This window comes from Suncus etruscus, chromosome 6 (assembly GCF_024139225.1).
Source record: "Suncus etruscus isolate mSunEtr1 chromosome 6, mSunEtr1.pri.cur, whole genome shotgun sequence".
Classification (NCBI taxonomy): Eukaryota; Metazoa; Chordata; class Mammalia; order Eulipotyphla; family Soricidae; genus Suncus; species Suncus etruscus.
Window position 1 is genome coordinate 37296709 of NC_064853.1, and position 23030 is coordinate 37319738.

Here is a 23030-nt window from a genome sequence, read left to right on the forward strand (position 1 = left end):
GTCTGTTTGTTCTGCATATTTTGTATATAGTTTCCTTTTTCCTAACTTTATCTTCCCCAAATTAGTCTTCCTTATCCTTCCTTCTCTCTTCCTAGTCCTTAACATTTTAATTTTCAGGATTTCACATGTGCAACCCATCTCCTTCACCCACAACTACAAGCTTCCTGATCTCGGCGGGAAGAAGAAATCCATGACTGTTGGAGTTTTACACCATATATGCTGCAAACTTGTTGGAAATGAAGCCACCTGGGATTTGTGTCACAATGTAACACCAGAGAAAAGATCCATGGACAAGACCCACAGTCTCTGGATCCCAGTTAAACTGTGCTATCTGAATTTCTGGTTTTCCATCCACATACAAAATGCTATTGTTGACCGTTTCTACAATGGCTACCCCAAGATTGCACCGATCCCAAAGGAAATACAGAAGCCCAACCAACTTATGATGTAATGATGTAACGCTTGGGGATGCCCCAACACATGGATGACTGTACTGGCCTTCCTTCTTCATTCAGCTTGATGTTATCTCCTGTACAAGGCTTCAACCGGCTTTTCCAGACCCATCAAGTGTCTTCTGCCGGTCTTTTTGGAGTTCCAGACCCCTCATATTTACAGATTGGTATTGAACTCTGTAGAAATTACATCTGTTGTTTTTCCTATAACTGTAATCCTTTGAAGTTATGTTTGGTACTTCGCTTCTTTTGACTATCGTAATTAATGTTTTTTTTATTTTAGTTTTTAATATTAGGAATCGATGTTGTATTACATTAAGGTTTTGCTTTCTTGACTTTAGGTTTGTGAGTTATATATTATTGTCTATAATTTCCCAAATGATATTTTTGTCTGTTCTCAGGGTTTTTTGCGTGGGCGCATCATAGGCAAAATACTAGGTTTATAGAAGGTTCCATCCATTTTGGATGGGCCCTCAAGTTGTTTATTTACACAGGGAGGGTCTCTGCCTTAAACATTTTGTTTTGGTTTGTGACTTAAGCTCCCATCTATAAATAGTTGACATCAATTTCAGACATCTTATGGACTTCAGACCGGATTAAGAACTTGGACTAAGTTCAGATACCTATTGATCATCATTGCAGTGGCTCCCCACTGTGCAGAGGGTGTATGTGCCACTTCTTCCGAAATAAAGGCCTAGTTCAATGCCCTCAAAGATGGGCTTTCTGGTCTACCTGAACTTGAATAAAAATGGAGCTGGAGAGATAGCATGGAGGCGAGGCGTTGGCCTTTCATGCAGAAGGTCATTGGTTCAAATGCCGGTATCTGCCAGGAGCGATTTCTGAACGTGGAGTCAGGAGTAACTCCTGAGCACTGCCAGGTGTGACCCAAAAACGACCACCACCACCACCTACAACAACAACAAATAAAGAAAAGGTGCTTCTTCTTGCCTGCTACACAACCTTTCTGGTGTCTCTTCGAAAGATCTATGTACGTCTTAGATTTATCTTCTCAGGAGCTTGTAGTTGATTCCTTGATACATGTTTCTGGTTTTAGACACCCTGTGCTTAGGTTAGAAGTTTTTTCTTTACATTTTCCTGTGATGCGCTTATGCAAACAGCCGCTCTTTTATTATTGACTAATTTTTCTTTTAATAATTGTAGACAATATTGTTTGTTTACTAAAAACAAAAGGGGGAATTGTTGTGTATGTAAATATTTTGGGGGATTACTATGTTGCTCACCCTAATCTGATTAGGTGATTGTGCCCTACCCTAGGGTGTGACCTGGCATTCTGCCCCCACCCTAGGGTAGGACCTGATTCTGCTTCCACCATTGGTTGGTATCTGATCCCACCATTGGGTGGGACCTGACTCTGGACTATAAGAGCAAGGGTCTGTGGAAGGCGAGAGGCTTTTTGCTGGCTGGAACTGAATCGGAGTCTTTGGACTTCAGTTTTGTCCATCCGAATAAAGCAAATATTTCCACGAGCCTGATTGTCTGCGAGCTGTTTACCCGCCGTATCACCTCAGAACCGTGGGCTAGACAGGGTGGCAGACACGTGCTCCGAGCTGGAAGAAAAGGGCCTCATTCTCCATCCCTCCATCAGTCAACCTCTTCAGGGGCTGTCCTGCTACAAAGGGGACTTTTTGCAGGACTAAGAAGGGACTGAATTAGAGTGGTATGGAGAGATAGCACAGCAGCGTTTGCCTTGCAAGCAGCCATTCCAGGACCAAAGGTGGTTGGTTTGAATCCCGGTGTCCTATATGGTCCCCCGTGCCTGCCAGGAGCTATTTCTGAGCAGACAGCCAGGAGTAACCCCTGAGCACCTATGGGTGTGGCCCAACAACCAAAAAAAAAAAAAAAAAAAAAAAAGAATTAGAGTGGTAGATGTAAGGCAGGTGCCTTAACCTCTGTATTATCTCTGATTCTTTTACTAGAATTTAAGACCACATGACAAGGACTGAGATAAATGGTATAGGATAGAGGTGTCGTTGTCTTAGAGAAGGGAGCTGTGAACTTAAAACAGTAGAGAAAAGGACCTTTGTAGAAGGGTTGTGACTAGTCCTTGGGGAGCCCTATGAGATGTCCCATTAGAAGTGATTACTCTGGAGGAGCAAAGATTGGTGAAAGGTGGTAAAATGCTCAAGTGTTATGTATGATCCTATCAGTAACACTACTGTAAAGCACAGTGCCTATCATAGAGAGAAACTGGGGACAACAGATTCTGGTGAAGGAATTAGAACTTCGTTTATTTTCTTTTGTTTTGGGGCCTCACCTGGTGCTCATGGCTGTGGGCTCAGGGATCACTCCTGGCAGGTTCAGGGGACCATAAAGGGTGGTAAAGATTAAATCTGGGTTAGCTGCCTGCAAGGAAAGTACCCTACTGCTTCTACTATGGCTCTGATTCCCTGAGACATCTGTTTTTTTGTTTTTGTTTTTGTTTTTGTTTGAAGGCCACATTTGACAGTGTTCAGGAGTTACTTCTGACTCTGGCAGGCTTGGGGGACCATATGAGATACTGAGAGACAAGCCTGGGTCAACCACATGCAAGGTAAATGCCTTCCCTACTGTGCTATTATAAGACATTTGTTTTACTTAATTGGATGCTATAGTTACAATACTATTAACATAGTCATCTCATGCACATATTTGATGTGGGAACACTGTTTGTCTGAAACCTAACTATGAAAAATTCTGTCATTCACAGTGATTACATTAAAAAAAAAAAAAAAAAAAAAAAACAACTTGGGCCCGGAGAGATAGCACAGCGGCGTTTGCCTTGCAAGCAGCCAATCCAGGACCAAAGGTGGTTGGTTCAAATCCCGGTGTCCCATATGGTCCCCCGTGCCTGCCAGGAGCTATTTCTGAGCAGACAGCCAGGAGTCACCCCTGAGCACCGCCGGGTGTGGCCCAAAACCAAAAAAAAAAAAAAAAAAAAAAAACTTAGAAAAAGAGCGTTCCCAATGGTCTGAGCTCACGGCTGACCCAGGTTCAAGCCTCATCATCCCATATGATATCCCAAGCACCTCCAGAAGAAATTTCTGAGTGAATAGCCAGGAGTAGCCCCTGAGCACGTCTGTTGTCCCCAAAGGCTCCCCACCCCGAACCCCCAAAGAAAAGAAAAAACGTTTTGTGGGATGTTACCTCTATTGACCACTTAGTGGCGCCAGAGCACTAGCTACCTTACTTTACCTCTGATCACAATGGCTGGAGAGCGACAAGGATAAGTGAGGTAGGAACAGACCTTTCCTTCCAGTCTTTCATGCTTTCTCCTCAAACATCGGAGGGGTTGAGAAGAAAGTGTCAGGAAATAGAAAGACTAGAGATGAGACGTTTGGGAATTGTAAAGAAGAGGGACTCCGGCCTTAAGTCAAACAGAAGTCTAATTTTTTTTCTTCTAAGGAAGGGTGAGGACCAGCAAATAAAGAAATAAAAGCTTGCGGTATGGGTATTTCCGTTGCACTTCCTCTCTGTTACCCATTTTGAGCAGAGTCTAAACTACATAAAGTATGCTGTGGTACTGGAAAGGAGATGAAATACACATCATTGGTGCCCTCCTGTCCTCTCTCCCCTCTTCTCACTTCTCTTCTCTCTTCCCCGCTTTTCTCTTCCCTCTTCTCCTTTTTTCTTCCCTTCCCTCCACTCCTTTCTCTCTCCTCCTCCTCCTCTCTCTTCTTCCCTTCTCCTCCTCCTCCTCTCCACAACTCTCTCTCCACAACTGCCCTGGGTTCTGTATAAAAAAAAAAAGAAAAGAAAAGAAAAGAAAAAAATACACATCAGGGGCCAGAGAGATAGCATGGAGGTAAGGCATTTGCCTTGCATGCAGAAGGACGGTGGTTCGAATCCCGGCATCCCATATGGTCCCCCGAGCCTACCAGGAACAATTTCTGAGCGTAGAGCCAGGAGTAATCCCTGAGCATTGCTGGGTGTGACCCAAAAACCAAAAATAAAAAAATAAAAAAGATACACATCACTGGTAACCACCATGAGCCAAAGACAGAAATGAGCCAGGTATCTCTGGGGAAATCATTTCATGCCTCTAAGTCTCAGTCTTATATGGAAAACTAGAATAATCAGAGCATTTGCTTCACTGAGTGTTTGTGAAGACTGAACCACAAAATGCACAGACCACAACATACAGTAAGTGTTCTTTTTTGTTGTTGTTTGTTTTGTTTTTGGGTCACACCGGGGGGGTGCTTGGGGATAACTCCTGGCAGGCACGGAGGACGATATGGTTGCCAGGATTCAAACCATCATCTGTCCTGGATCAACTGCGTGCAAGGCAAACACCCTACCAATGTGCTATCTCTCCAGCCCACAGTAAGTATTCTATAGCAAGAGTTTGTCGATATCAATATGTAATAACCACATATAATCATATTGATAGAGGTTTTATGATTAATAAGCGATATTTCCTAGTTTTCCTTTTCACAACTGTGCTATTTAATTGCATTTATTTAAATGCAATTAAATGCATTTAATTTGCATTTAATTAACTATTCTGTTTACAGACCTGACACATTAAGTCCTTGAGCTGTGTTGAAGTGAAAAGTTCTCTTTAATAAACTTTCGTTCTCTGGAATAATGCTGCTTGCTGAGTCCACAAAGTATCTAGAAGACACATCTTAAGGGCAAAACAAGGATAAGTCTGTCTTAGAACAGTGCCTGGCAAAATGCTTAGGTCAAGAAAGGAAGAAAGGAAAGAAGGAAGAAATAAAGAAAAGCCCAAGGATGGTTTCTAGCCAAGCAAAGGATCTCTAGCAGGGGATCCCTTGGGCCACTAGCAAAAATGCTTATTAGAGAGTTTATATCAATGTATCCTACACCCTCTCCCAATATCCCAATTTCCCCTAATATAGACCTCAGCATTTTTTTTTATTCTTACACTTAATTTTTGTAATGCCCATGAGGTAAGGATCACATTAGACATTTTATTCCTAAAGTCTACATTTTATGTATCAGAAATTTGGGCAATATTATTTAGCAGTACCAATAACAATCTTTGGGCCCAGAGAGATAGCACAGCGGCATTTGCCTTGCAAGCATGGACCAAAGGTGGTTGGTTCAAATCCCGGTGTCCCATATGGTCCCCCGTGCCTGCCAGGAGCTATTTCTGAGCAGACAGCCAGGAGTAACCCTTGAGCACCACCGGGTGTGACACACACACACACAAAAACAAAAAACAAAACAAAAAAAAAAACACCAATAACAATCTTTCTTCGTTTTCCATTAAGTATAGTATTTTAGAAATGGGGCTGAGTGATGGTAGAGGCATCAGAGTAAGGTAGATGGCAAGCCAACCCGGGTTGGGTCCTCGGCATCCCATATAGTACTCTGGCCTGCCAAGAGTGATTTCTGAGTACAGAGTCAGAAGTAACACCTGATGTGATGTGCAGTAACCACCGGATATGGCCCAAATAAAAAAATAAAGATAAAATAAATTTAAAAAAAGTAGATCCAGGCCCAGCCCTTGCTCCCAGACCCTGTTTTAAAGACTGCGTGGGGATTGGCCATCGGAGACCTCCTGGGGACCTCTGGGAGCAGCGTGCATAAACTCCACTAAGGAGTAAGCGGTACAGCAGGCGAGGGGGCTTTGGGGTGTCCACCCGCAGCTTCGGGGCAGCTTTGACACGCTTAGTAAGAGGCGCAGGGGGCTGGCCAAGGCCCGACTGCGAGGTCCCCGGAGTCCTACACCGCTTGCTTGGGCCCCCTCGGACTGGGGTCCGAGGAGACGAGATGGGGGGCACCAGAAGGACAGTACTGGGGTCGGAAGGCATCTCGGACAGTTTCTGCTACTCCCTTGCAGAATAATGGAATCTTGGTCTCGGCCCCGAACCCCCGATGACTCCTCGAATTCCCTGGTCTGGGCCTCGAGGAACCTGGCAGCGGGGGGCGGAGCTGGACGCTGGGCCGGGGCTCCCCTCCCCTAGCGATCTCAGGTGACAGGCCCCGCAGGGCCCCCGCCCCGCCCCGCCGCTTATTCGGGGAGGCCCGGCCCCCCGAAGTCCGAGAGCTGCCAGCGCCGCGAGCCTCTGCCGTCGGGGCCCGCGTCCCATCCCGGGGCTCCGTCCAGCTCGCACCCGCCGCCCGCATGGCCGCCCCCCGCAGCCTCCTCGCGCTGCTCCCGGTGCTCGCGCTCGCCCAGGCGCAGATCGTAAGTGTCCTCCGGTGCGGGGAACCGGGGTGCGGGTGGAGGGCGAAGCTGAAGGCCCCGAGGGTCTGCCACCCAGGGTGGCAGGGGCAGGGTTCGAGGCCTCTGGGTCGATGCATGCGTGGGGTTCCCTGCACACCCCTGAAACGAGCCGCCGCAGGAGCCGGAGGGACCTTGTCCCGAGATGCTCGGCCCTGCCCGGGGCCGGAGCTGGCGCCGCGTCCTGGCTGCTCGGCGGGCCCAGGTGGCTGGAGCACAATGGTGCCCATTCACGGGCGGCAGCCTCCGCCCCCTCCGCCTCCTACGGGGTGCCCACTGCGCCCGCCGCCTCCTGGGTTCCCGCCTACGGGTCCATGAGGAGCCTGGCTGGTCCGGGGCTGGTCCCCAGAAGCACATCGCCCAAAGCCCGAGCTCGGAGGAGCGGCCCTCTGTTAGAAAGGTGGTGCGATGGGGCCGGAGAGATAGCCCAGCGGTAGGGCGTCTGCCTTGCACGCAGCCGATCCAGGACGGACGGAGGTTCGAATCCCGGCATCCCAGAGGGTCCCCCGAGCCTGCCAGGGGTGATTTCTGAGCGCAGAGCCAGGAGGAACCCCTGAGCACCGCCGGGTGTGACCCAAAAACGAGGGAGGGAAGAAAGAAAAAGAAAGAAAGAAAGAAAGAAAGAAAGAAAGAAAGAAAGAAAGAAAGAAAGAAAGAAAGAAAGGAAGGAAGGAAGGAAGGAAGGAAGAAAGAAAGAAAGAAAGAAAGAAAGAAAGAAACAAAGAAAGACAGAAAGAAAGAAAGAAAGAAAGAAAGAAAGAAAGAAAAAGAAAGGGAGGAAAGAAAGAGAGGACGGAAAGAAAGAAGCAAGAATGAAAAGAAAAAAGAAAGAAAAGAAAGAAGAAAGAAGAAAGAAAGAAGAAAGAAAGAAAGAAAGAAAGAAAGAAAGAAAAAGAAAGAAAGAAAGAAAGAAAGAAAGAAAGAAAGAAAGAAAGAAAGGGGCCCGGAGAGATAGCACAGCGGCGTTTGCCTTGCAAGCTGCCGATCCAGGACCAGAGGTGGTTGGTTCGAATCCCGGTGTCCCATATGGTCCCCCGTGCCTGCCAGAAGCTATTTCTGAACAGACAGCCAGGAGTAATCCCTGAGCACCGCCGGGTGTGGCCCAAAAACCAAAAAAAAAAAAAAAAAAAAAAAAAAAAAGAAAGAAAGAAAGAAAGAAAGAAAGGAAAGAAAGAAAGAAGCAAGATAGAAAAGAAAAGAAAGAAAGAAAGGAAGGAAGGAAGGAAGGAAGGAAGGAAGGAAGAAAGAAAGAAAGAAAGAGAAAAGAAAGAAGAAAAAGAAAGAAAGAAAAGAAAGAAAGAAAGAAAAGAAAGAAAGAAAGAAAGAAAGAAAGAAAGAAAGAAAGAAAGAAAAGGAGAGAGGAGGAGAGAGGAGAAAAAAGTGGCTTCCTCGGGCCGGTGCCTCTTTGGTGCTCCCCCGGTGCCCTTTGGATTCCTCCGCACTTGTCAGTTCACACTACACCTCCCTTCATCGGCCGCTGTTATTCATGCAATTCATGCTATTCATCCAATACGTTCCCCAAGGTCCCCTTGCCAACCGTCTGTGACTTCACGGTGCCCCTCATGCTCCCCAAGTATCTCCACCTGCACCTCCCCAACCCTCTGGGTCCACGAGCGCGCCAGGGCCACATCACTGCAAGAAATTGGGGCGACCTCGGCTGTTATGCCTCCTCCACCGCTCACTCTGATCCTTCTCTGACCCACTTGGCCCCGGGGGACCACCTGGAGGCTCACCCCAGGGCCTGCCACCCCGTGTTGAGCAGTCAGGACAACGGACCTAACGTGTGATGGGACCCAGTAGATGGACTGGCACGTAGTAGGTGCTCAGTCCGCGGCTCCCTGCGGGGTCCTGGGGAGAGGCAGCGCACCCCTAGGGCGCACACCCCCCGAGCTGTCTGAAGGCATGCCCTGTGTGTTTGCAGAGAGGCCCGCCCGGAGAGCCTGGACCCCCGGGACCCCCGGGGCCGCCGGGAGTGCCTGGATCCGACGGAATCGACGTGAGTGTCCAACCAACCGGGACCGGCGGCAGGGGAGTTGGGGGAAGCGGGCTTCGGACAAAGGGGCGCTTTGTGAGATTAGGGGTGGTGAGGGGGTGTGACCAAGAAGTGGGCGCCTGGACAAGCAGCGCCCCCTATTGCCCGCAGGCGGCTCGGCGGGTGCCACAAGGCGTCCTTGTCTTGTGCAAACCTCCCCAGCCCGCAGCCCCAGGCCGGCCTAGCCCCTTAGAGGCGGGCGATCGGGGACAAGGGCCCGCTGTTGCCAGGCCCCTACCGTGCACAGCGACTCCTTATCCGCATCCTGTTCCTCCCCTCATCTGGAGGGTGGGAGTCGCCTTAACCTCCTCGCTTAGCCCTGCCCACCCTGGCACGTCCGGAGACCTGAGTTTTGGGGCCAGACCACAGGATTCTCAAGCCCACTCCTGTCTATTTATTTCCTGTGCGTTTTCTCCTTCTTTAGACTCTACTGAATTAAATCACTGCTTTCCCCAGCATGCTGAAGGTTAAATTTCTTATTCTGGAGGCTCCCCAGGAGGTCAGCCCCCCAGTTCCTGTGCCTTCAGTGCACCACACTGCCCTACCCTCGAACCCCAGAACCCACCCACCCACCCCCAGCTCTGGCTTCTGCAGGAAATGCCTGGAGGCCTCTCCCCGTCCTTGCCAGTGAAGTGAAACTGCTGCTCCTTTTGACTTCCCGACCCTGGTCCTGCCCCAATCTCATTTCCCTGAAGAGAACCCAGAAGAGAGCATTGCAGGATGACCCCCATACACTTGTGATTCCTTCCCCCACTCGCCCAGATCCAAGAGACTCCAGCTTTTCGGGTTCACTTGGAGCCTGAAGAAGTCGATTTTGCTGTACCAGAGCTGGCACCCCACATAGGCATGTCTTAGGCTCACTTGCCTATGGACATCACCCTCTGTAGCCTGCTTAGAGCTCCACTATGGTGTGTGTGTGTGTGTGTGTGTGTGTGTGTGTGTGTGTGTGTGTGTGTGTGTGTGTGTTAGACAAGACATCTTTCTTTCTCTCTCTCTCTCTCTCTCTCTCTCTTTCTTTCTTTCTTTCTTTCTTTCTTTCTTTCTTTCTTTCTTTCGTTCTTTCTTTCTTTCTTTCTTTCTTTCTTTCTTTCTTTCTTTCTTTCTTTCTTTCTTTCTTTCTTTCTTTTTGGTTTTTGGGCCACAGCCACCGATGCTCAGAGGATACTCTTGGATGTCTGCTCAGAAATAGCTCCTGGCAGGCACAGAGGACCATATGGGACGCCGGGATTCGAACCAACTACCTTAGGTCCTGGATAGGCTGCTTGCAAGGCAAACGCCGCTGTGCTATCTCTCGAGCCCCCAATTTTCTTTTTTTTAAACTTCATTGATTGATTGATTGACTGATTGGTTTTGGGGCCACAACCGGTGGCGCTCAGGATTACTCCTGGCTCTGCACTCAGAAATCAATCCTGGCAGGCTGGGGGCCCATATGGAATGCCAGGAATCAAACCGGGTCCCTCCTCCTGGGTAGGCCACATGCAAGGCAAACACCCTACCACTGTGCTATCTCTCTGGCCCTGAAAGACAAATTTTTTTTTTCTGGGGCGTGGGGGAACACACGCCTAGTAATGCTCAGGTGTTATTCCTGGCTCTGCACTCAGGAATTACCCCTGTCAGTCCTTGGAGACCACATCGGATGCTGAGGATTGAACCTAGGGCAAGAGCCCTAGCCTCTGTACTACGGCTCTGGTCAGGCACTAACATTTTCTTTTTTTAAGTGCAAAGTTGAGGGGCTCCCAGGACTGGAGGGAAGTAAGTGAAATGAGGAGCAAGTGGGAGCTGCAGTCCCAGCCCTGCGTGACCCCATGGGGCAGTGTGAGCTCCAGCTGCCTTTTCATCACTGATCTCTTGCAGGGCGACAAGGGTCCCCCTGGAAAAGCTGGCCCTCCGGTGAGTGCTGGATTCCTTTCTCCTCCCCACCCCTGTTCTGGCACGCTGAGGCTGCTGTTAACCCCACTTCTGTTTTCAAGGGACCTAAGGGAGAGCCCGGCAGAGCAGGGCCAGATGGAGCAGACGGACAGCCCGGCATTGATGTGAGTAGCCAGCCAGTTGCCAGCAGCCAGCAGCTTAGGGCTCCACCCCTTTGTCCCAGAGCTGGGTTCTGGCATCTTCCTTGCTCTCCTCCTCAAAGCAGGGCAGGGGGATGGAGCTGTGAGTGTCCCCACTTTCACCCCCTTCCTAGGGCTTGTGACTTTAGCAAACTTCACACTCACCAAAGAAGCATTTGCTCATAGGAAGGGACAGGAGTTAATCTCACTTCTCTGGGCAAGTCTGAATACAGGAGAAGCTGCTGAAATACCCATCCATCCCCCCAATTTCCTGTGTCAGCCCAGACCCAGTTCCAGAGAGGAGCAGCATTTGAAAAGTTCCTGGGGTTCTCAGGTCAGAGGCCCCTGAACACAGCCATTGGGTCAGTCTTCTGGTGGGTGAGTCCCTGGAGTTCATCTCTGAAAGATGGAGGAGGAAACCGCCCCCAAGTTGTCTTTGTCCAACAGACTCAAGGAGCCCCTGAGTCCCTCCAAGTGTACCCATACTTTGTAATGTTGACTATTTGTACTCAGAATCTCACATTCACCAGGGAGGTAACCATGGCCCATTTACAGATTGAAAAAAAAAACAACAAGGTTCAGTCAAAAAAAAAAAATTGCCTAGGGCAGACAGAAAGGATATGACTTGAGACAGAATCTGCTCTTTTCAGAACTCACCAATCTTTCAGGGGTTCTTGACGGATGGACAGGGAAAGTGAAGTGTGAGATTACCAGACTGTTAAGAAGCCTGGTGAAAGGCAGCCAGAGCCCTGGCCTGTTATTGGCTCAGACACAGGTTGCCTCGCTCACTTTCCATCTTCTCTTTCTTTCTCAGGGTCTAACCGGGGCCAAGGGAGAGCCTGGCCCTGTGGGGACCCCTGGAGTCAAGGTAAGTGTCCTGCTGGGAACTCTGCTAGGAGAAACCAGAGCTTGGGCGTGACTGTCGTTGAAAGAAGACACTTCATGCACAGCAGTATGGTGTCTGCCTTGCCAATTCAAGTTCAATCCTCAGCATCCCATATGTACCCCTGAGCAATAATTCCTAAGCACAGAACCAGGAATAACCCCTGAGCACTACTGGGTGTGGCCCCAAAACAAAAACAAAAAAAAAAAAGGAAAAGAAAAGAAATATGGAAGACCCCAGCTGAGGAGCTGCTCTCATTTTTCTTGCAGGGACAACCTGGGCTCCCGGGTCCTCCAGGCCTGCCAGTGAGTATTACCTGCAAGGGAACATGGGTGGGGTTGCTAGTGGAGGAGGCTTGAGCCCTATCTTTCTTCCATTTCAGGGCCCTGGCTTCGCTGGACCTCCTGTAAGTCCTGCTGGAGGGGGAGTGCTGAGGAGGACAGAGGGGCAGTGGGCAGTGGACTATCTGTGACTTTAAGGCCTGTCTGCCACCCTTAGGTGTTACAGGGTACCTCTGGAGACTCTGTTGCCTGCCCCTGCTTTTGTATATGGGGTGGCTTGGCCCCCTGATCCTCTCTAAGTGACCACTCTGCTTTTAGGGACCCCCTGGTCCTGTTGGCCTACCTGGTGAGATGGGACTAACAGGCCCCAAGGTAAGTCTGCCCACCCCTCTGGCACCCCTCTGGTCACTTCCCCTCCACTGGTGTCTGTTGGGGTTATAGGGCCCATTTCTGACCATCAAGGAACCCCTCCAAGCCTGGGCAGAAACCCCTTCTATAACCCTCAAGAAGTTAATGCAGTGATTGAAGCTATTCTCTGGAGGGACCTGAGGGGCCAAGAGACCAGGAGAAAGGCAGGAACTGGAAGAGGGGGTAGAGGTGAGCAGGGTTGGTCTAGAGAGGGGTATCATTTGGGCCATTCTTACTTCAGGGGGATCCTGGACCAGAAGGACCATTGGGACCTCCAGGACCCCCAGGGAAACCGGTAAGTGAGCTCCCATCTGGCTGTGTAGCTGGAAGTCCTTGGGGATGTGAGCCCAGAGTGCGGAAGGTCCCTCCATTCTGATCCATCTTTATCCATCTCTCTGCAGGGCCGCCCTGGAACCATCCAAGGCCTGGAAGGCAGCGCAGATTTCCTGGTGAGAGGCTGAGGTGGGGGTCATGGAGATGATATGCCCAGGGAGAAAGGTTGTTTATGGAGAAAAATTGTCCAGGGAAGAAGGCTGTCCAGGAGAAAGGTTGTCCTGGGAGAAAGGTGCCTTTCTTATAGTTTCTAATAGTAACAGTGCCAGAAGGAGGAGAAGGGCTGTGGCAGAGAGGGCAAGGGGTGAGAATGGTAGGTACTGCCCAGTGGGCTTGGGCAGGCAAATGACTATGGAATATGGGTGTATATATATATGTTTTTTTTCCACCAGTGTCCCACCAATTGTCCTGCGGGTGTGAAAGGCCCTCCCGGGCTTCAGGGAGTGAAGGTGAGAGTCCCTTCACCCCTGGAAGTCTGAGGTGGGGAGCAAGTGATGAAGCAGGACCTATCTAAGCTTACCCTCTTCTCATCAGGGGCACCCTGGCAAACGCGGTGTTCTGGGAGATTCTGGCCGCCAAGGAAAGCCGGTGAGTGAGAGCCTTGGAAGGCCTGTCTTCACCCCCTGCCTCTTTTCCTGGGGCAGAAGCGGGTGTCTCTGGAAATGGAGCCCAGACCTGGGAGGCAAAGGCCATATGCCCTGGGCAAGCCTGTCATGCAAGACATGTGGGACATGTCACTTCCTGTCACTGCTGGATTGGTGACCTTGCTCATCTCAGTCTGATCTTTCTTTCCTATCCCTTAGGGTGCCAAGGGAGATGTGGGTCCCTCTGGAGAACAAGGCATCCCTGGACCGCCGGTAAGGGGGTGGTCCTCTTCTTATCCTTGAAGACCCTACCTCTGGCCTCAGATCAGCGAGACACCTCTGGGCCCCACTGGCATGTCTCTGGGTGGGAGAGAGTGGCTGGCACCAAGGCTGGGGAAGACTCAGCTGTCCTTCTGCGTGACCCTGGAAATCCTTGCTCAGCACCCCTCAGCAGGCAGAGGGGTTGGAGGAGGTTCTGTAGAGTGGTCTGCCAGACGCTTTCTTGTCTTTACAGGGCCCTCCGGGGGCCCAGGGCTATCCAGGCATGGCAGGGCCCAAAGGAGAAAAGGTGAGTCTAGTGGTCAGTGCCCCAGCTGCCCTGCCAGCCCTGTGACCTTCGTCTGGCATGGCCAGTATTGACCTGTGTCTTCTGCTCCCCCAGGGTCCTCAAGGCTACAAAGGCATGGTGGGCTCCATTGGTGCTGCCGGGTCCCCGGTAAGTCGGTTTCTGTCACCCCCACATTCCCACCCCTGCCAAGAGGCTGCTGCTCCTCAAGAACAACCTCTGTAATTAGATCACTTTGTCTAATTGACTAGGGTGAAGAGGGGCCACGGGGGCCACCAGGCCGAGCTGGGGAGAAGGGCGATGTGGTAAGTCCTCAGCATCCCTGGGCCAGTAGGTCTGCCCTAGCTCTTTTGTGTGACTAAATGGAGGGGCATGTTACCGTGTGTCTGTTACTATGTGCCTGTGTATGTTACCACATGTCTCTGTGTTACCATATGTCTGTGCATGTTATCTTATGTCTGTGTGTTAGTTATCATGTGTCTGTTACCATGTGTCTCTGTGTTGCCATGTGTGCATGTTACCATAGTCTGTATATTACCACATGGCTGTGTATGTTACCGCATGCCTGTGTTACCATGTGTCTATTCATGTTATCATCTATCTATGCTGACGTTTCTCTACATGTATTCTCTGTGTTTATGCATGTGGGAGGCTGGTGGATGGAGATTCTGGGTAGCTGTACCTAGAGTCCATTCAGCCTGGGCTCCTCAGCCACTTGGAAGTCTCTTTGAGTGGCCCCCACAGTCCTGCTTGCCCTCCCTTTGCTGCTGATGCTGTTGAGACTTTGGGAGAAGTTGGAGAATTTTGTTCTGCAAACACTGTGGCCAAACCATGAAAGTCCAGTACATCATGGACTTAAGGAACTTGGCCCCAAACCCACTTCTCTTAATTCTTTTCTTTATCTTAATTAGCCTTGTTTCTTTTGAGCACTTTTTTTTTTTTTTTTTTTTTTTTGTGGTTTTGGGTCACACCCGGCAGTGCTCAGGGGTTACTCCTGGCTCCATGCTCAGAAATTGCTCCTGGCAGGCATGGGGGACCATATGGGACGCCGGGATTCGAACCGATGACCTTCTGCATGAAAGGCAAACACCTTACTTCCATGCTATCTCTCCGGCCCCCCTTTTGAGCACTTTTGAGTTTACAGAAAGAAAATTATTTTTAATGTACTATCCAAGATTTCAATAGGAATCATAGGTAGAATGAGATCCTGAATTACTCTTCATAGATCCATCTATGAATTAACTAGCATTTTTCCCAACTTACCTCATCTTTCCCCTTCGATTGCTCCCTTCCTGTCCCTCCCGCCTTCCCTTAGAGATTGCTTTGCTGATATCTTTATTTAAATCTCTATCTTCATGTCATTTCAGCCCTAAAATAGTTCAGTGTCATATGTTATTACAAATAATCACAGTATAAATAATCCACATAATCACAGTATCATCACACCAATAAAATTATCGGCCATTCATTGACTTTGTCCAATAACCATCTGTGCTCAGTTTTCTTCACCATCTCAAAGTGCCTTTTCAGGGATCTTGGCCCAATAGACACAGCACCCACACTCTATTTTTGGTTGAGGGATTCTTGCTGTGGTACTGAGTGTTTGGTGGGGTCCTCTAACCATCATCCAATTGCCTGGTTTGCTCAGTCTGCTTGGTGCATACCCCTACCCCACCTGCTATCTCTGGGTGAATGTAGCACTCCAGGGCTCCCCATCTCTGGCCTGTGCCATGAAAACCAGGGAGCCAAGACGCTGCTCCTGGTTTGTTCCCTCTGACCAGTGCTCAGCAGCTAAAGCAGCCTCTTCTCCATCACTCTCAGGGCAGCAGAGGAGTTGGAGGACCTCAGGGCATCACAGGACCCAAGGGAGCAGCTGTAAGTGGTGCTGGCCCTCAACAGAGGGCAAGTCCAGTCACACCCGGACCCCCGAGAAGAGGCTTGGATTGAGGCTGCCCTCTCCCTGGCAGAGTGGACGGGCTCTGTGGCCTTAGGAAATGCCCCTTTTTCTGGGTACTCAAATGTAGAGAGGAGATACAAAAGGGGCTAAGAGAAACTTCCAGCCCTCTGGGACACTGGGAAAGGCTGACCCATCTCTCTATCATTCACTTTGCTCCTTATTCCTGGGGGATAGGGGTTCCCACCACAAGCAGCCCTCCCCCAGTTTGCACCCCACAGCCATTTCAGAGGTGGGTGGCCTGACCCGGGCCTCTCACCACTTTGAGTCTCCCTCCCACCCTTCCTGAGCAGGGCCCTCCAGGCATTGACGGCAAGGATGGGACCCCTGGCATACCTGGCATGAAGGTAAGTATGGGGGGTACCTGGTGGGATTGTCCAGTGTAGCCCTGACCTCAGGCCTAACTTAGGGTATGGATCCAACCCCCAGGTGTGTCCAACATGGTCGTCACAGACACATGCTCCCCTCAATGTCCAACATGTCCCTTCCCCCAGGTGTTGACCACTTCTCTTTGCACCCCCAAGTCTGCCTGATCCTCATCTGTGGGCCTCATTCCCCTGCTGTACTGCTGGGTGACAGGGAAAGCTGTGGCCTCTGAGTTCTCATTGGACCTTGCTCTTCTTTCTCTCCCAGGGCAGTGCGGGACAGGCGGGGCATCCGGGGGCCCAAGGACACCAGGGCCTTGCAGTGAGTACTGGGTGCAGCTTCTGGGGCATGATGAGGTGGCTGATGAGGTCAGACATTACACACCATCCCACTCAGTCCATAGGCCCATCCAGTGTAGGCCTCAGGCTGGTCTGATGCTTCATTGTTTGGATGATGGGACCAGCCTTTCCTTCAGCCATTCCCACCTTCATTTCTACCCTCATTCTCATCCTCCATGAAGGCTATTTGGAACCCCCATTTCCCCACTGATTAGCCAGGCCCCCAATGTCTTCAATGTTCAATGTTTCATTCAGTCCCCTCTTCAGGATTCCCCAGTCCCAGTTCTGTGCCTTCTCACAATGTAGGCCTCTCTGTCCCACACCATGAAAGAGCCCTAATGTTGGCAAAAAGCCCAGGCAGGTTTGACCCTCTACCATACTGCTTGGGTATTGGTCACAGTCAAGGTGTGAGGCCACAGCTTGACCTTCTGCTGGTCACTCCCATGGGGAGGATCGAATAAGAGTTGGGGACAGAGCATGGAGTTCCCTAGGCCAGTGCACAAGTGGATGACAGTTTCTTTCTCCAGGGTGTGCCGGGCCAGCCAGGGACAAAAGGAGGTCCTGGAGACAAGGTGAGGTGATTTCAAACTGGGAGCAAGGGGCTCCAGGGACACAGCATAGGAACTTGGTTACAAATTGGGGCCAGAAGATCAGGAACTCAGACATCATTCCTTGGGTAGGAAACTCAAGACATTGGTTCCTCAGGCCTAGCCTCTATCACCTTCTCCTTCACTCCCTGTTTCTCCAACTCTGCCTATCCCTTCTACTTGGTGGGCACAGTATGGTGTGGCTCCAGTCCAAAGAAGAAAAAATAAACAGGAAAATGCCTGAGCTGGAGCCCAAGGACCAACCAAGACAACCTCTCACTCTCCCCTTCCCCCAACTCAAGCATTGGAAGAGCCTTTATGGATCAGGGGCTTTCTAGGACCACAGCCAGGCTAGGCCCCATACTGATCTTAGAAATGTTCTTTCATGCAGGGCGAGCCAGGGGCGCGGGGCTTTCCAGGAGTGTCTGGTCCCCCTGGGAAAGAGGTAAGTCCCTCTTCTGACCAGGGTCCTGTAATGGCTTTCTCTAGTCTGTGAATCTTACACTGTCAATAGGGGCCTTAGTCAGGGATATCTGGGTGCCACTCTAGGCTCTGCTACTAACCCAGATCCAGGAAAACTCTCTAGTCTGTGGACACATTTTCTTTTTTTTCTTTTTTTTGGTTTTTGGGCCACACCCAGCGGTGCTCAGGGGTTACTCCTGGCTGTCTGCTCAGAAATAGCTCCTGGCAGGCACGGGGGACCATATGGGACACCGGGATTCGAACCAACCACCTTTGGTCCTGGATCGGCTGCTTGCAAGGCAAACACCGCTGTGCTATCTCTCCGGGCCCCCACATTTTCTTATGTGCAGTGATGTGAAGGCAGGGACTAGCTCCATCAGCAGCAACCACTGAATGAATGGCCATCCTTGCTTCATTCATTAATACTTTCACTGTGTCAATTCACCCACTCACCCACCTTCCCATCCATCCATCCACCCATCCATTTGTCTATCCATCTATCCATCCATCTGTCCATCCATCCATCCATCCATCCATCCATTCCACAGTCACCAGATATCCACACTGTGGTCACTCATTCATTAATACCACTCATACTCACAATTGTGCTGGTTGTGATACCCACAGCTTGAACTCTAAGACTCACTCCCACAGAGTCATCAATTCAGTAGGAGACATTCATTATGATCCCATTAGTTACAGTTGTGCTGGTCTATGAAGGAAAGAACTAGGGTCCTGGGGAGGGCAGGGATGAGGGAAGACCTTCCTGATGAAGCAGAAGAGTGGAGACTCAGGATGGGACTTAGCTTGTATAAATGAGCCTGCTGCTTACACCTTTCTCTGCCCCCAGGGAGAAGTGGGGCCTAGAGGAGAAATTGGCCCGCAAGGCATCATGGGTCAGAAGGTAAGAAAGGTTCCATAGAGTGGCTGCCTGTGGCCTCCACGCAGCTGGCACTCAGGACCCAGGATTGGGACCTCTTCAGACATTGCCCTTTGAGCTCTCCTGGGTGAAACATCCCCAAACAGAGCCGGGGATCTGGCAGGTTGAGGCGGCCTGTTGGTACCTGGGTGAGACACCTCTTTCCATTTCAGGGAGACCAGGGTGAGAGGGGGCCAGTGGGGCCACCTGGTCCTCTAGGACAGCCGGTGAGTACTGACCAGGAAGAGGGCTGCCTGTGAGCTCCACATTCTCAGATTCACTTACTCTTCTGGTTTCTTCTCACCAGGGTCCCAAGGGGGAGCAGGGTCCCCCTGGAATTCCAGGGCCACAAGGTTTGCCAGGCGTCAAGGGAGACAAGGTACTAAATGAAGCTATAAATAGAAAGCTATGGGATGGGGGCAGACTCAGGTCCCTGGGGACAAAGCTTCCCAGGGCCCTGGGGACAATATCAGGGGTGTTTGTGTGGAAGTTCTCACCACACCCACTTTTTCCAGGGATCCCCAGGAAAGACTGGACCACGAGGAGGAGTGGTGAGTGTGCCTCCCCTTCTTGAGCCCCGGGGACTAAGGCGTGCATTCTTCCCTCGACACACACTAATTCCAGGTCTTCATCTGCAGGGTGACCCAGGGGTTGCAGGCCTCCCTGGAGAGAAGGGGGACAAGGTGAGTGGGATGAATGGGGTTGGGAGGGGTCACCCTGACTCCTTGTCTTCCCAGCCCCCATTCCTGGTGTCTGTGCTCCCTCCCACCTGCAGGGCGAGTCTGGGGAGCCAGGACCCAAGGGCCAGGTGAGTGGACCCTGACCACCTGCCATCCCCTCTGCCCTCCCTTACCCCTGGCCTCTGTTAGCCACCATGCCCCACCTCTGACCTCTCTTCTTTCCCTGCTCTGCATCCATGTGCTCTATAACCATCATCCTGGCAGCAAGGAATTCGAGGAGAACCTGGCTATCCTGGCCCCAGTGGGGATTCGGGTGCCCCAGGGGTGCAGGGCTACCCTGGACCCCCAGGTCCCCGAGGACTTGTTGGAAATCGAGGCCTTCCGGGCAGGCCTGGCAGACAGGGCGTGGCGGTGAGTGGCCCCAGGGAAGTGGCTTCTTCTGGAAGGGCTCTCGGGTGCTGTGTGTATCCCCACTGACTTCCTGTGGAGGGATACAAGGATGTTGATATGGGTGTGGCAGGAGGCTGGAATCAGGAGCAGTGGGCCCCCAAGGAAGGAGGCCAGCCCCTCATCACTGGTGCTTTCTGTGTCTGCTGCCAGGGCCGGGATGCCAGTGATCAGCACATAGAGGATGTGGTGCTGAAGATGATGCAAGGTCAGGATGACTGATGACTGGGTTTGCCACCTGGAGGCATTTCTCCTTGTTGGGTGTGGGGAGATGCAAGGGAGTTCCTTGCAGGGCTGCCTGCCTAAGCCTAGAGCACAAGTCAACCCTGTCCTCTGCAGCCCTTCACTCTACATCCACCAGAGAAGACTGGCCTTCGAGGCCAGTTTGCACGTGCGTGTAGACTGGGTCTGCAAAGCCCAGGGACAGTGCCTTCCTAGTGCTTTGCCTCCCCTAGTTTGACCACCCCCGAACTCCCACATCTTAAATCATGTCCCCTCCTATCCCCTTGCAGAGAAGCTGGCTGAGGTGGCTGTGAGTGCCAAACGGGAGGCCCTTGGTGCTGTGGGAATGATGGGACTCCCTGGGCCCCCAGGCCCTCCTGGATATCCAGGCCAGCAGGGACCCCATGGGCACCCTGGCCCTCGGGGCATTCCTGGCATTGTGGGAGCTGTGGGTCAGATCGGCAACACAGGGCCCAAGGGTGAGTGCTGGTGTGGGGGTGTGTTGATGGGGACCCTGCCTGCTGCCTCATAGCCCAGCCCCCATCATTTCTCTTCATCCTTCCTGTCCCTGGGGCTTGGCCATGGCTGACACACCCCACTCCCTAGCCAAAGTTTCCAGAAGACACTTCTGGGCTTTAATTCTCAAAGGACATTGATGACAGTGGGTGTGCTATTCGGTAACTTGCATTTGGGTTTTCTTGGTGACACCCACTCAGGGCAGAGGCAGATCAGCCAAGTATTAGGCCAGCAGGTCCGGGACCCATACAGGGGTGAGTGGAGTCTCTTGAGGAAATGAGATACGTCACTCTGCTTGGGCTCAGCTCTGCCCCTGGTAATCTGGTTACATGCCAGATTTCCTTCAGCTGCTCCTGATACTGTGACTGAAGTTTCGAGAAGGAGCTGCCTCCCACTCTGCCCATGCCTGGCTGTGTCTTATCACATTTGTAGGCACTTCTAGCTTTGCTCTACTATACCGACCATGAATAACTGCTACAGTGCAGAGAACAGGCAGCAATAGAAAAGGCATCTTCCTTTTCTAGAAAGTTTCTTTCTCTGCAGGAAAACGTGGGGAGAAAGGTGATCAGGGAGACATGGGGCGTGGCCACCCCGGAATGCCCGGGCCCCCAGGGATCCCAGGTAAGAAGACATCGTCTGGGGCTGGAGAGATAGCACAGCGGCATTTGCCTTGCAAGCAGCCGATCCAAGACCTAAGGTGGTTGGTTTAAATACCGGTGTCCCATATGGTCCCTCGTGCATGCCAGGAGCTATTTCTGAGCAGATAGCCAGGAGTAACCCCCTGCGCACTGCCGGGTGTGGCCCAAAAAAAAAAAAAAAAAAAAAGACATCGTCTATGCCCAGTGCACTTCTGCTCCTTGGCTCTGGGGTTACAGGCACTGAGCCTCTTTCGTGGCTGCCTCCTGCCTGGTTTCCCAGTCCCTCATCTCCAGCTTCTGAGCCCCTTTGGAACAGCCAGGAGCCCCCAGGTCCCCAGGGACTGTCAGGGAACTGGAGCCCCAGCTGAGCTTCTGAGATTCTCCTGGGTGCCTAAACCTGCTTCCTGGAGAGAAGGAAGAAACATTTGCTCCAACACGCATGGACAGTTAGGGTAGTGGACACTCACATGTAGCTCAATTCTTTCTTCCCAGAGCAGCTGGCCTATGCTACCAGTTGGGGCCAGAGTTGTGACTCTGCAATCCAGTCACAATAAAGGAAAAGAAAACTTTCTAGTTCCAGGGTGGACACAGAAGGCCTGACATCTTGACTTCCTTTTCCTAGGACTCCCTGGCCGGCCTGGCCAGGCAATCAATGGCAAGGATGGAGACCGAGGGTCCCCGGGGGCCCCAGGAGAGGCGGGTCGCCCTGGTTTACCTGGCCCAGTGGGGCTGCCAGGCTTCTGCGAGCCTGCAGCCTGCCTGGGAGCCTCTGCCTATGCCTCTGCACGCCTCACTGAGCCTGGGTCCATCAAGGGGCCATGAGTCCATAAACATCCTGGGGGACGGGCTCGAAACCTGAACCATCCCACAGCCCAGAATACTGGTTCTCCCGGGACCTTCTGGCCTGGACCCAGGAAGCTTGAGAAAAAGACTGGAATGAAAAAAAAGATGAGACCAATACACATGCTGGAGTCCCGGCTCCCAAGGGAAGCAGGTGGCTTTCCTGCTCACTGGGTGGTACATGGCTAGAGACAAGTGTTCCCTGAGCTCGTGCCACCCCCCACTGATCCTCTTGTCCTGTGGTGGGGGCTGAGGTCTCTTCGAGCTTCTGCTCCCACTACCACCTCTCAGTTAACCAGTGGGGGGGCTGTGCTGAGGTGACCAGCTTCAAGCTAATCCCTCAACTTCTTCCCTTTCCCTCCCGGATTGAAGTATTTAAACACCTCCCCTCCTTTCCCAGTATCATTCTCTTGACACCCTCAGATTGTTTTGTAAATAAAGTGCCCATTGGGTCCAAACCAGGACAGTAGTTGGGTCTAACTGGGCCAGGGTTGTTGCTGGGTGGATCAGGGGTGCTGGGGAAGAAAACCACCATCATGGACCCACCCTCTTTCTTGGCTCTAATACATGCACATTCAAGCACATACACTCCACTGACTCTGTCTCAGTCCCAAATTCTAATCTCCCCCATATCCACCAGCTGGTGCCATTTCAGCCTGGAACATGGACAGACACAACCCATGCCTCCTCAGTCCTTCACCCAAGACACACAGCACAGAGATTCTATCTCTGCCATGTACCCTCATCTGACAGGCAGGAAGGACAGAAGGGTCACTTCTGACCCTATGAGGCGTCGGAGCTTTGGCAAACCCAAATCCAACAGGGATCCTGGGAAAGCAGAGTCCTGGCAGGGCTCAGTGAGACAGTACATCACCCCTCACTATCAGAAGCATCCCCAGACTGGCTGGCCCTGATGCCTTCACTTGCCCTTGTGCAAGTAACCTGGTGTAGCAGGTCAGCCCCTGAAGAGGTTGACTGATGGAGGGATGGAGAATGAGGCCCTTTTCTTCCAGCTCGGAGCACGCGTCTGCCACCCTGTCTAGCCCACGGTTCTGAGGTGAATCGGCGGGTAAACAGCTTGCAGACAATCAGGCTCGTGGAAATATTTGCTTTATTCGGATGGACAAAACTGAAGTCCAAAGACTCAGATTCAGTTCCAGCCAGCCAAAGGCTCTCGCCTTCCACAGACCCTTGCTCTTATAGTCCAGAGTCAGGTCCCACCCAATGGTGGGATCAGATACCAACCAATGGTGGAAGCAGAATCAGGTCCTACCCTAGGGTGGGG

At 51.4% G+C, this 23030-nt stretch overlaps 1 protein-coding gene across 1 annotated transcript; it reads left to right on the top strand.

The window, feature by feature from the left end:
• The first annotated feature begins 6496 nt into the window (after nucleotides 1-6496).
• Nucleotides 6497-22329, top strand: COL9A2 (collagen type IX alpha 2 chain). Its single transcript, XM_049775172.1, has 32 exons — nucleotides 6497-6606; nucleotides 8564-8638; nucleotides 10529-10564; nucleotides 10645-10707; nucleotides 11537-11590; nucleotides 11875-11910; nucleotides 11988-12011; nucleotides 12205-12258; nucleotides 12536-12589; nucleotides 12696-12743; nucleotides 13020-13076; nucleotides 13162-13215; nucleotides 13431-13484; nucleotides 13726-13779; nucleotides 13873-13926; nucleotides 14028-14081; nucleotides 15598-15651; nucleotides 16024-16077; nucleotides 16364-16417; nucleotides 16962-17006; nucleotides 17413-17466; nucleotides 18334-18387; nucleotides 18576-18629; nucleotides 18710-18781; nucleotides 18918-18953; nucleotides 19041-19085; nucleotides 19178-19210; nucleotides 19347-19493; nucleotides 19683-19737; nucleotides 20042-20230; nucleotides 20811-20888; nucleotides 21528-22329. The coding sequence occupies exons 1-32, from the start codon at nucleotides 6544-6546 to the stop codon at nucleotides 21725-21727; spliced, it is 2058 nt and encodes a 685-aa protein (XP_049631129.1). The 5' UTR covers nucleotides 6497-6543; the 3' UTR covers nucleotides 21728-22329.
• The last annotated feature ends 701 nt before the right edge of the window (nucleotides 22330-23030 follow it).

Excerpts from the sequence above, each read along its gene's own strand:
- COL9A2 (XM_049775172.1), top strand. The coding sequence starts at position 6,544 with ATGGCCGCCCCCCGCAGCCTCCTCGCGCTGCTCCCGGTGCTCGCGCTC. Across the intron at positions 12,744-13,019 it reads AAGGCAGCGCAGATTTCCTG|TGTCCCACCAATTGTCCTGC; the intron begins GTGAGAGGCTGA and ends TTTTTCCACCAG. Across the intron at positions 20,889-21,527 it reads CGGGCCCCCAGGGATCCCAG|GACTCCCTGGCCGGCCTGGC; the intron begins GTAAGAAGACAT and ends TCCTTTTCCTAG.